Genomic DNA, 12,103 nt, shown 5'->3' with positions numbered 1-12,103 from the left:
GCTTTAGGCCCCGTCAGGAGCAGCTGGTCAGCTGACCTGAGAGAGCGTCTGGGAGTGTAGGGGTGCAGCAGCTCAGAGAGGGAAGGTGGGGCACGGCCATTCAGTTTTAAAATGAATCCTCAAATGGACGGGCAGCCAGTGGAGTGAAGGTAAAAAAAGACAGATTCAGCAACTGCATGTCCCATTTCTTAAAATGTTTTCTAAAAACGTCTCGGTGAACTATTTTAGTGAAGTATGAGATTTTGTTCTGAACAAGCCGCCATGACAGTCTGGCTTTGACTTTCCCGAGAAACCAGACCAACGTGACTTGTTCGTCCAACCATGTTGCGAGGAAAATGTTCAGAGGCTCTTTTTTTGGCCAACTCGAGGAGGCAGTCAGACCGTTTCTGCCAACAATTAGCCGTTGTATATGGGCCATAGCACTTCTAAAAAGGAAAAAGAAAAGAAGCCAACGACGTTTTGAAATTATTTTAATGTTAAATACTACATGCGAATCTGTGTTTTACTGGCTAGAACGAATAAATCCTTTTTCTCCCCCTCTTTAGGAGTCTATGGATGTCCTGCAGGCTCAGGTCATGGAGTTACAGAACATCCAGTGTCTGGGTGAGGAGATCCTGGCCTCCTGTCACCCAGACGCCATAATCACCCTGAAGTCTTGGATCAGTGTCACCAAGACCCGCTATGAGGAGGTGAGGGCTTTTTCCAAAGTTAGTTAGTCACAAGACAGAGACTCACTGTTTGACTACCTTTAGCCATGTATAGACGTGAAACAATGATATTTTAGCTAGTTTTATTGTCCATTAGATTTGCATTAAATGGAAAATAGAAATGCCTTTAGCACTGGCAGATAAGACAACACACACTATAAACAAAAAGACTTAAAGGGACCAAGTGGCAGTCCATCAGAATTCTTGGTCACATTTAACAGCCTCTGAATAGAACTACCTCCCCTCCGTTTTTTCAGGTTCAGACCTGGGCTCAGCAGCAGGGCCAGAAGATCGAGGCCGGCTTGGCAGCACTGGAGGCAGAGCGAGAGGAAGTCCAGAGGCTACTGGACTGGATCTCCTCAGCAGAGGAATCCCTCAATCTCAGAGACCAAGAGCCTCCGCCGGTGACCACAGAGCAGAACCAAGAGCTGATAGAGCAGCACAAAGTATGATTCTTCTCTGTTCTATGAGCCATCTCCTTTACCATCTTACTAGTCTGTACTATACCGACAACGTTTCATTTTCAGGGATTGCTCCGGTGCTGCCGGAAATTCTGCCAGATGTCCCTCATTCCGGCCAAATGTCCATTACCTTCCTCTTTCTTTGTGTTGGCATTTTAAACTCAGGTGGATCAATGAGGACTGTGGTTAACTGCTCCTCAGATCTCTGCAGGGTAAATCCACACAGCTAGCTAGACTATCTGTCCAATCAGAGTTTTCTGTTGCACGACCAAAACAACCTTTGAACGTGCACATGTTCCACCAAAACAAGTTCCTTCCTGAGGCTATTTAGCAGCGGCACCGTGGCTCTGTCCGGCACCTAGCGACGCTCAAGATGATTGTAATTGGTTTAAAGAAAAATGCCAGAAAACCAGAGCACGTTTTTCATCCATCCCAGAATACTGTATGGACTAGTCAGACCCTCCTCCGGAGCGCTGTGGAAGAAGGTCTGGCAATGCGGGACAACCATCCTACTGATATTAATGCTTAACCGTTTTTTACTAAAATGTGTGCTCTGGGGAATGTACAGCAGAATTATTTCCCAAATATTTTTTTCCCAGGATGCTCATGATGACTTTGCACCATTATCATTCATTCATCTTCATTCTTTAGACTTCTGAGCAGCTCCTCCATTTCCTTTTTTCACAGCATTGTGGGACAGTATAATTATAAATAATTTAATCAATACATATTTCATAACGTACTTTACCCTGGTTCCAGAACTTTCAGGACATTAAGAATCACCTCTTGCTGTACAGTGTTATCACTGATCTTTGTTCTTTTCAGATATTCATGGTGGAGTTGAATAAAAAGTTCCCCGAGGTTGAACACGCCACACAATCTTGCAAACACAAGAGCATTTCGAAACAACACGTTTCCCCAAGCAAACGGCCACTCACAAGTGAGTCATTATTGTAATATAAGCATTGGTAGTTTAAAGACCATCTACCGGCTAATTGAAAGAGTTGCCTTGAGCTGATTCCTGACTCCAATGTTGCCGTTTCTCCATCTAGAAAGAAGAAGCACTCTGAAGCTGCAGCCTGCTGTACCGGTTCCCCTGGAGCACCTCGACCCCCAGACCCCAGAGCTCAGTCAGCTGGTCAGTCAGTGGCAGAAACTTTGGCTCCTGGCGGTGGCGAGACAAACCCGTCTGGAGCAACAACAGCAAACTCTCAAAGAGGTTATTGTACTTTTTAAAATGTCCACATTCCGAATCGGTTAAGGTGAAAATTAGCGCTGTGGAATACTCATTTGGATTCACTTTCGCTAATATTTATTAAGTAACCAACATAAATGTTGTTGATATTTTGAATTTCTGGACAGATGGAGGAATTTGCAAATTTTGACTTCAATATTTGGCGAAAGCGTTACATGCTTTGGATTAGTCACCTGAAGTCGCGGATCTTAGACGTGTTCCGCAGCATCGACCGGGACCAGGATGGACGCATCAGCCAGAAGGAGTTTGTTGATTATGTCCTCGCCTCCAGTAAGACCCCCGTTGTGATCACTCAGTCTACCTATGTATCACTCATTTTCACTTTCCATAACATTCAAAAGACAGCTTCTGAAATTACCAGTTAGCATGCTGAAACATGAATTCCACACTAACATTCAAATTAATGCATTTTGAATTAGAAAATGTCCATACAATCTCCATTGTTTCCAATATTTACCTTTTTCATAATTTTTATTTAATATTGAACCTAGTACAGTGTATCATACATTGTACACTTTATAGATACATGTAGATACATATATTATTTAAACAATTACCACAATAAAGTTCAAATGAATTATACAGAGAGGAAAAAAGAAGCAGGAGAAAAAGGTGTGTGGCAAAGGAACAGTGGGTATTGTGTTACAGTAGATGTTCCACTATGACTTAAAATCAGATCTATGTGGGCTAATTAATCCTTTCCAACCTAACCAAATATATCTATCTTTAGAGCAAAAGGTTTAGTCCTCAACTTGACTCAGACCTGCGTCCCTTTGCTGCACGTCATCCCCCCCTTTCATATCATCATTTGTCCTATGAAATGAAAGGCCTAAAATTCCCTAAACAAATCTATAAAAAAATAAATTAAAAAAAGTTTAAAAAAAAGTTTTTTCAATGACAAAAATGTTGTCATTACATTGAGTGTCTACTAGTGCGGCTGCCCCCTGGTTAAGCCACTTTTTCCGACATTTACTTTTTGAACATGCTACGCCACATCTATGTAATCAAAAGGTGCTCTAAGCGATGTCACGCGTGTTTTAGGCTACATTTGTTGTCACATACATCAAACATCTCCTCACTTTTCCCTAGCTGCCTGTCCCCAGAACACACTGTAAAAAAACGTGGCCAACAAAAACAAACAGCGCCCACCTGCACCACAAAACATACATAGTGTTCTAGCCTGTAACCGTCAAGAAGGAGTTGGTTGAGCAGCGTTAACACGTAGGCTACCTCCACAATGCGTGTACATGACTCCTTCTTGTCGGTTACAGGCTAGAGCACTGTTTGCTATGCTTATGCTTAGAGCACCTTTAAGGTCCCAGTTTCAAATCCCCTCCACCTCTCGGCTGCAGAATTCCCCACCAACTCTCTGGAGATGAACGCAGTGGCAAACATCTTCGACATGAACAGTGACGGCTTCATTGACTACTATGAGTTTGTGAGCGCCCTCCACCCAAGCAGAGATCCCTACAGGAGAACACTGGATGCCGATCAGATCAACGAAGAGGTGTGAACAGAAAACCCCTAAATTTCGTTCCATTCATTTGTGTGGATTATTTATTTTGACCCTGTACTTGTTATATTTGTGTCTTCTTAAGGTGAGTCGACAGGTATCGCAGTGCAACTGTCCCAAGAGGTTCGAAGTGGAGCAAATTAGTGCCAATAGATACAGGGTGAGTCATTGTTCTAGACGATGATTGAAACATATTACAGCATGCTAGCTCATTTGTTCCTCTGATTTCCACTGGCCCAGACAGGAAGTGATATTACTTTTCCTGGGTGATTGGAAAGAACATGGCCCACAGAAAATGTGCAGAACATTCTACAGCAACGAGTGATTCAAAAACTACAACTTGCAATATGTATTTTGTCCACAGTTTGGAGATTGCCAACAGTTGCGGATGGTTCGTATCCTGCGTAGCACGTTGATGGTCAGGGTGGGAGGAGGCTGGACCGCTCTAGATGAGTTCTTGGTCAAGAATGACCCGTGCAGAGGTGAGGACACTACAGATCAATCCAGCTATATTTTCTTAACAAAACACCTTTTAATAGATACTATTTACTGCAATATGACAGGTCTTCAGCGCCTGGTATTACTACAAGTGATACATACTGCTTAGATACATACATACATACATACATACATACATACATACATAGGCCTACATTTAGTCTGAGCTTTTCCTCTAAGGTCAGGGAAACATTCTACATAAAACAAATTTTCTATCTTTTCTTTGGTGCCATGCTTTCCTACAGTATAGTTGAAGCTAATATCAGATATTGTTTATGTACTGTACATTTAGCATTGTTACCACCACCAAGCATACAGGCATCTATAAGAACTGCTCAAACATGTCAGCGTTCCACTAAATATCTGTTTCTGGTAAAGTTTTTCTGTGAGTATTGTCTACCATTTGAATTCGGACTGTAACGATACATTGATCTGGATCAATACATTGATTCAATCATTGACAATTTAAATGTATTGATAAAAAGTGTAAATATTGATACATATGGCCTTGACCAACTGCCACTTTGCTCATTTGAAAGCCATGATGTCTCTCTCACATGGGCCAAATTTTTGGGTTGGGCAAAGTAGAGAAAGGGGCCCCTAATGACCTCATAAGGGGCAACATTTCATATTTTCTCAAAGGCAGAGCAGGATACCCAGGGCCATTTCTAGGGGACCATAGGCAGGCTGAAGGAACTCATATTAATGTTAAAAACCCTATAAAGTGAAACTGTCATGCCATGGGACCTTCAAGATGTCTTTTTATTTTGAAATTCCCACTTTACATTTGTTCTTTTTATTAAAAAATAGTAGTTTTGTGTAATGTAATGCACTGTCACACTATGCTTGCTCTTGGATGAATTACTAATTGAATTGAATTAGTGAAATTGTTAAATAATTAAATAATGTTAAATAGTGGTCTCGTACCGGTGGCCGGCCCCTGGATTAAATCAAAATTGGATCGTGGCAGACTTCGTGCTGTCAGTAAATATTGTATTGTTGTCCAAAGAATCAATGTAATAGTGTATTGTGATTAAATGTGTGATTTACACCCCTAATTTGAATACAGACATTCCTAATACCAAGTTTAGATTGGCAACACAATATAGTGTTGTTTGGTAGGGCTGCTTCACATGACCTTAATCTTCTGACAAAGGTGGGCAAAACTGCATCTAAAATCATTGGGGTTCCACTTGAACCGCTCCAACGCATTAACTGGAAACGTAGTACTAAGAAGGCACTAGGTATTCGGCAGGATTCTAGTCATCCTGCAACACAATGTCCTCCCCCACCTTCCATCAGGGAGACGTTTGCAGAGCATCCCAAATCGCACATCATGTTTTAGGTTACTGACAGAGCAGGAAGGCGGGCCGTGGTCTGAACTTAGTCACAATGTCTACTGTGCTTGGATATTCCAGATGTTTTTAAATGCTGTTCATGTTATTTATATAATTTTTACTATTGACTGGTGCTAAGAGAGTGCATAAGGCTTATTGTATTCATTGCTGTGGTACTTTAATTGTGTGTATGCATGACGTGTCTGCTATTAGTGCAGTGGTTGCTATGCAGTAAACCCGTTTTTACAGTATTCTGTTAAATCCCCCCTGTCGTCACCCACAGTAAAAGGCCGGACCAACCTGAAGATCAAGGAGAAGTACTTGTCCCCTGCAGGAAGCACTTCCAAGGGTTTGACCGTCAGCAGGTCCAACTCCAGCCTCAGCCTCTACAGCAGTGCCTCGGCCCCCACCAGCCCCATGACACGCAAGGCATGTTATCCGTTCATGTATCTAGGTGCTGCGTGTGTTGTTTTCATTTCAAAATATGACCACACTAGTTTGAGACATACACACAGAAAGAATAAAAATAGGAAATAGAAGAAAAAAAGAAGAAGAGAGTCATAACCTTGATATGTGCACAATATAGGATGATCGGACGTCCCGAAAAATTTGAGACAGACTCGTAATCCAAGCAGTTGTCCAGAATTGCGAATCCTGCCCTAATTGTCCCGAAAATTTGAGAAAAGTCTCAAAAGCAGACTATCGAGTGGTTCTAGTCTGATAGAACAGTAAAAACTGTTCACGGTGAACGTCCTGAGTCGTCCTGCAGCCAGCTCCTATCGGCTGCTACAGTAACGTAGGCCATACGTAGGCAGTTGAGCGAATTTAGATTACACGCATTACACGCATTTTTCATTCATTCATTGTTGAAATGGAGGCTCAGACTGGTGTGAACGTAGCTAAAAAGAAAAAACTGCAGGTACCGGGAGGTCTGGGTAGGGAAATCCCCCTGGATTACAGCAGTTTTACATGATGCAAGCACTGCATGTAGGAAGGAGTTTGGTATTTCACACGGGGGGGGGGAGTTAGACGTCACGCTGCAAACTACATATAACTATCAGCACATGTGTAGACACTTTGTGTTTGTTTTATTTGTTTCATAATGACATAAAAGTTCATGATTTTATGATTTTTTATTTGTAGTTTTGGGTTTAAATGGCAGACAGTTGATTTTGTTGATCATTTTGGAGTTTTGAAATTCATGTTACCAGCCCCCCCCCCCCTCCATCCTCCCTTCTCGTCCCAAATTTTACCTATTCTCATTTGTTCCACCTAGCATTATAAACACTTACAGATGAATATATATATGAATGAACAAAAGGCATATTATAGGTCATTACTTACATTTGGAGAGAATATATTTACTGATACAGAGATGAGTATACATTTACATGAATAAATTGTTTTCATCATCAACACACTTTTCATACATTTCATAAGATTTGCAGCCTTGACTGACTATGTGTGTCCTTTGTAGCTAAGTTATTATATTTTTAACATTTTTATAATGTTCTGTTTTTAATTTTATAAGGGGGACACATCTTCCTGAAGTTTGGACTTAAGCTCAGCTAGTCAAAGAATCTGATCATGTATAAATGCCAGGACAGCAGTGACATCCTCTAAACTGGGTTTTCTTGAATTTTTATTTGAGGAACATAAAATCCTACACGTAGCCCCTTTCCATGCACACTTTGAGATATTTGACCATGACGATATCTTACTCTAATTAGTCTAACATGTCTTGCTTTAGGCATTACTCCGCAGAAGTTTCTCAGGTGACCGCTGCATCCGTCCCAGAAGCTCCATCGCTGCTTTGGGATCCGATCTACAGTTTGCCACAACAGGGGACGATAATACTCCCTCACCATCAGGTCAGCCAATCACCTCAGATTATTCTTTTTTTTTTAAGGAAAATTGCTTTGTCACTGGATAAGCAAACATGAAAAGAAGGTATAACTTGAGCTGGTGATTTAACCCCACTCTTTCTGTTTTCATTCTTGTGCATCGTCTAGACGAAGCTGCGAGGTTACCCACATGATCACCCCTGTCCCCTGAGAACCATGCGTACGCCGCAGTGCTGAACCCAAACACAGCCTTGGGGCCCCGAAACAGAGTGATAAGCAGAATTAACGTGATAAGAGGGCCCCAAACAAAAAAACAATGCATCAGTCACATCTATAAAAAGCAGACCCTGACAGCCTGACAGAAGAAGGACAGAGGGGATGGTAAACTGTCTTTGAAACTACAAATGTTGTGTTGTGCTCTGTGTGGACATCGAGGAGGTCAGTGCAGATGCGAGACAGCGATTGTTTTTGTCCCTTGTTGCACTGCGTACAGTAGTATTGTAGAGAGTAGGAATTGAACATTTCTGCATGGATGCTTATTGCATGACAGCCAGAGCCTTGCTTAAGTCAGATTTTTTTTTTTTTTTTTTTTTTTCCCAGCTTCTAATTCATTTTCAGTGGTAAAGATGAGCAGACGGTACCTGAACCCAGGAATAATGCTCTGTCGTGGGCAGTAATGCAGCCTAAGTGATTTTAAAAGTAGAATACAGCCGGAACACGTTTGTACATGGAGTGTTGTCCTGTCCGTCTGACTGCCCCTACTAGCATCCAAAAACACATATATACCAAAACCATAAGTATGTGAAGGGTACAGTATGCTGTCCTTAGACTTTTGTGATTTTAGTTTTGTTTTTACTTCATTCCATTAAGATGACATTGTTGGCAGGGCCACGCTGTTTTCTGTTGTTGTCTTTTACCTTTTTCGAGACCATGTCTTAAAATAAGGATGTATTTTTTTAATTGTTTTTTTTACTGTAAGGATGTTTTAAACACTGGAGATTGCGTAATGAACAATGCAATGAAGTACGACAGGTCATTGTTGATTTGTAGAGATTATTTTCTCAGGATTGGTCTTTGCCGTTGGATGTATGTATTTCCACGGAACATTACTGTGAACGTGTAGATGTGTTGTTTTCTTTATAACAATGTACTTCCTGGGAATGTTTTGTTTAGCACATTCTTTTGATAAAAATGCACTTTTTTTCTGTGTCCTACTACTTTGGATTTAGGTTATTTTACAAAGTGGGATATCTGGCAGTTGTCGTGAGTAAGAGAATACGTTTTTCAAGAGAATGCACTCGAGGTGATATGTATGGGTTAACAGTGTAGTTCTTTCAGTGAAATCAACCTTTTAGTTTCCTTGTGTCCCCTTTTCCAGCCTGTTGTACCAAAAGTAGTACATTTGAATTGTTTTTTTTCTGTCTTGATGTTTTTCTTCTCTGACCTCCAATCCATTCAGCAATTCTCACAACTGGCTGGATTTTGGGACTCTACTTTTAAAGATGTATAAGAAACATGTGAAACACTGCATCTGTTTCCTTCAAGGTTTTCTCACGAACCTGAAGATACCAAAATGCATCGTTTCAGCAAAAAACAAAAAGTACTGATGTTTTCCCTGAGAGAGAAGCAACTGCAGCTCCACCATCAGCCGCCAATGCTGTTCAGTGCTGCACTGTGCCTTGCTTCCACTCTGGTTCTATTATAGAGGAGTTGGTACTTACAATATGTAATCAGCAGTGTAAAGCTACTGTATTTGTATGTGTACATTTGTACTAGATCTACCTGAGGTTGCATTTGGTCTATGCAGTTGTCAAAAGGATTTTTTTTTAAAGTCAAAAATGTTTTTTACATGATAACATACATTTTTTTCTCTTGGCCTCAATGTGTGGAAGAAGGGTTAACATTTTGACTGTACTGTAAAAAATACATTAGCCAGATTGTACTTCTATTGCTATGCACCCTAATCTCTCTGTACTGTAAATGTTTCTATACCCAGCACTCATTCTAATGTCTAATTTAGGGAAACTGTAGATGAATGTCACTACTAATTTTATGTCTTGTACAAAAAAATCTTTTTGTAAAAATAAAATAAAATCATTTGCCAAGATCATTTCCTCATTAATAACATACAGTTCTGCATTCATGGGCTATTTGTCTTGAAATCAGAAAATTAGCACATAAAAAGCAATGATTTAAAACAAAGTATGTTCATTTGTTCAGTTTGGCTAACTAATATGCTGGTTTGTATTTATTGACTTACCTCAGCAACAACCATAGTCTGTAAAAAAAATAAATGAATAATGGACAAATCTTCCAGGTCTATAAAAGTAAAGCCAATGCGGAGCGGGGGGGGGGGTTAAGAAAGAAGATTTTAAAATTTTAGAAGTTTTAGTCTTTGAGGAAATAAAGCCTACTTCTCACTTGATTTATTACCTCAATAACCATTTTCATAATGATTTTATGGTCTTAATTGCTAGTTCTAAGTCTTCAATACAACAATGGTGTTCATTTTGTAAATTATGATCCCATTTATGTTAAAATAGAAAATAAAGCAGAGCATGGTTTAGGGCTTGGCTACAAACCCTGCTATTAGCATTGCTAACCATAGCCCTGTAAAATAAAAATAGCTGTGGACCTATTATCAGGTGTTTTATCTTAAATTTTGACCAAGTTACTCTGTGTTTTCACTTCATCAAACTTTATTGGAACATTTTGGTTGCCAAAAAACACTTTGTTCAGCGTTATGCTAACCAGCTAGCTAGCCAGCGCTAGCGTTAGCTGGTAACCTAAGAAAAGAATTCTGTTGTTTTTTACAGCTAGCTCTCATACATGCTGAAGATTTTGCAGATTTGAAGCAACATTGAGACCGTAGGCCTTAATGCTCAATTCCAATAAGTTTTTAAATCCTTTTTTTTTCTTTTTTTTACTGACAGTTAACACTATTTTAAATTATTTTTTATAAAGTGACCCTTATGCGCAAACGAGTCCTACAATGTCACGTGTCATATGCAACACCCTGTTTAAATGCTTATCCAAATAAACCCATGGATGTATTAAGAGAACCAAGGAAAGTGATTATTATGTCGTGCTACTAGCTAATGCTAGCTACTAGCCGATAGATGGCAGTTTGGGAACAAGGCGATAAAAACCTTACATCCTCCACATTACAGGATTGACAGCATAGGGCTCTCACATGTATTATAAGATCATACATATGATCAATTACAGCCATATCCATCCATTATTACAGCCACAGGAACTCAGGAGAACTGTCACATGAGCCTGCAGCAAAAGGCAACTGGGTCATTATGCCTAGTTAAATAACTCTGGATTTGGCTATATTGCCTGTTACAACTTTTAAAACATGATTTAAACGAGGACTATGTAAGTCTTTGGTAATTCAAAAACATTTGATGTCTTTCGCCATTTTGTCTATGGGAAAAATGTTGCTATCCCACCGTCAGCCGCTATGCCCATGTGTGCATCAACGCCTGGCGCTGTTCCTGACAGCAGGCTGGTACCATCTGTCACATTTTTGAAATATTCGACCTGTAATGGATTTGGACCACATATGAAAGTGACCCAAATCAGAACTGGAAAAGAGCAGATGCCAGGTGATCGGGGCTGTTTACACTGTCATGAAAATATCTGATATGAGCAAAAGAAATCAGTTTTGCCTGCAGCCTGAACGTAGCCTCATCTATTGCCTCCTGTACCTGATGAATGTAAGTCCAATGTTCACTCTCTTTAGCTCAGTTTTTTGTCTCCACCAATTATATAATATTAGCTGCTAAATTCTCCGTTATGTCCACCAGCTACTACCTAGTCGAGCAGTTAAATTAATGTACAGTGGGGTTTATCAGAGGTTATTCAGTACAAACAGTGGTCTGTTTCTGCATAAAATGATACTATGAGAGCAGTAAGACAATAAACAACAAAGTTGCAGCTGCAAAACCAATACAAATGGTGCTAGATGGAAAAAGCTGTAAAGCTCTTTAGACATGAGAGGAACTGCAGAGTCAAGTGATCGTTCTTTGTGGGTTCATCACTGTGAGAAACCCCTTCCTTGTTCCACATTTGATCCGTTGTCGTGAAGATAATCATAACAGCGACTTTAACCCTTGTGTTGTCTTCAACACTTGTTGAGGCTTTTTATCAATGTTTTTAACTAGTTCTTTTTCCTCTAACTTTTTTGTCCCTTTTTTCAACACTTTTTGTGTTTTTCACTTTTTTTCGACGTTTTCAACCCCATTAACTTCATTTTCACAGTTATTTTTGGAATTCATGGTTGATAAATAAAATAGTATACCCTAATGTTTGAGTTAGAAAAGCAGAAATTAGGAATGATTTAGATTAAAATTAAAGGAAGCATGTTGATGGCTAATCACAGACTGGAATATGTCGACTTTTACTCAATACTCTTTCAAAACCACTTTAATTTTTTGCCCCAAATGCTATAAAATTGAAGACACCCCAAAATGAATGAAA

General features: G+C 39.9%; 1 protein-coding gene and 1 long non-coding RNA gene across 7 annotated transcripts in view; one reads left to right on the top strand and one right to left on the bottom strand.

Annotated features, from left to right (window-relative positions):
- macf1b (microtubule actin crosslinking factor 1b) overlaps positions 1-9,714 on the top strand; it is a 39,904-nt gene extending 30,190 nt beyond the window's left edge. For all 6 annotated transcript variants that reach the window (XM_032519189.1, XM_032519188.1, XM_032519186.1 and 3 more), the window contains 11 exons: positions 546-689; positions 965-1,153; positions 1,994-2,108; positions 2,221-2,387; positions 2,531-2,693; positions 3,776-3,930; positions 4,022-4,096; positions 4,301-4,418; positions 6,055-6,200; positions 7,522-7,642; positions 7,784-9,714. In XM_032519189.1, the coding sequence (XP_032375080.1) occupies positions 546-689; positions 965-1,153; positions 1,994-2,108; positions 2,221-2,387; positions 2,531-2,693; positions 3,776-3,930; positions 4,022-4,096; positions 4,301-4,418; positions 6,055-6,200; positions 7,522-7,642; positions 7,784-7,809 (1,419 nt within the window). In that variant the 3' untranslated portion in view covers positions 7,810-9,714. The remainder of the gene's footprint in view (positions 1-545; positions 690-964; positions 1,154-1,993; positions 2,109-2,220; positions 2,388-2,530; positions 2,694-3,775; positions 3,931-4,021; positions 4,097-4,300; positions 4,419-6,054; positions 6,201-7,521; positions 7,643-7,783) is intronic.
- Positions 9,349-12,103, bottom strand: part of LOC116691502 (uncharacterized) — a 14,432-nt gene continuing 11,677 nt past the window's right edge. The window contains exon 3 of the long non-coding RNA XR_004332491.1: positions 9,349-9,359. This is a non-coding gene — a long non-coding RNA (uncharacterized LOC116691502). The remainder of the gene's footprint in view (positions 9,360-12,103) is intronic.

This window comes from Etheostoma spectabile, chromosome 6, assembly GCF_008692095.1.
Source record: "Etheostoma spectabile isolate EspeVRDwgs_2016 chromosome 6, UIUC_Espe_1.0, whole genome shotgun sequence".
Taxonomy (NCBI): domain Eukaryota; kingdom Metazoa; phylum Chordata; class Actinopteri; order Perciformes; family Percidae; genus Etheostoma; species Etheostoma spectabile.
This window is presented reverse-complemented; position numbering and strand designations above follow the sequence as displayed.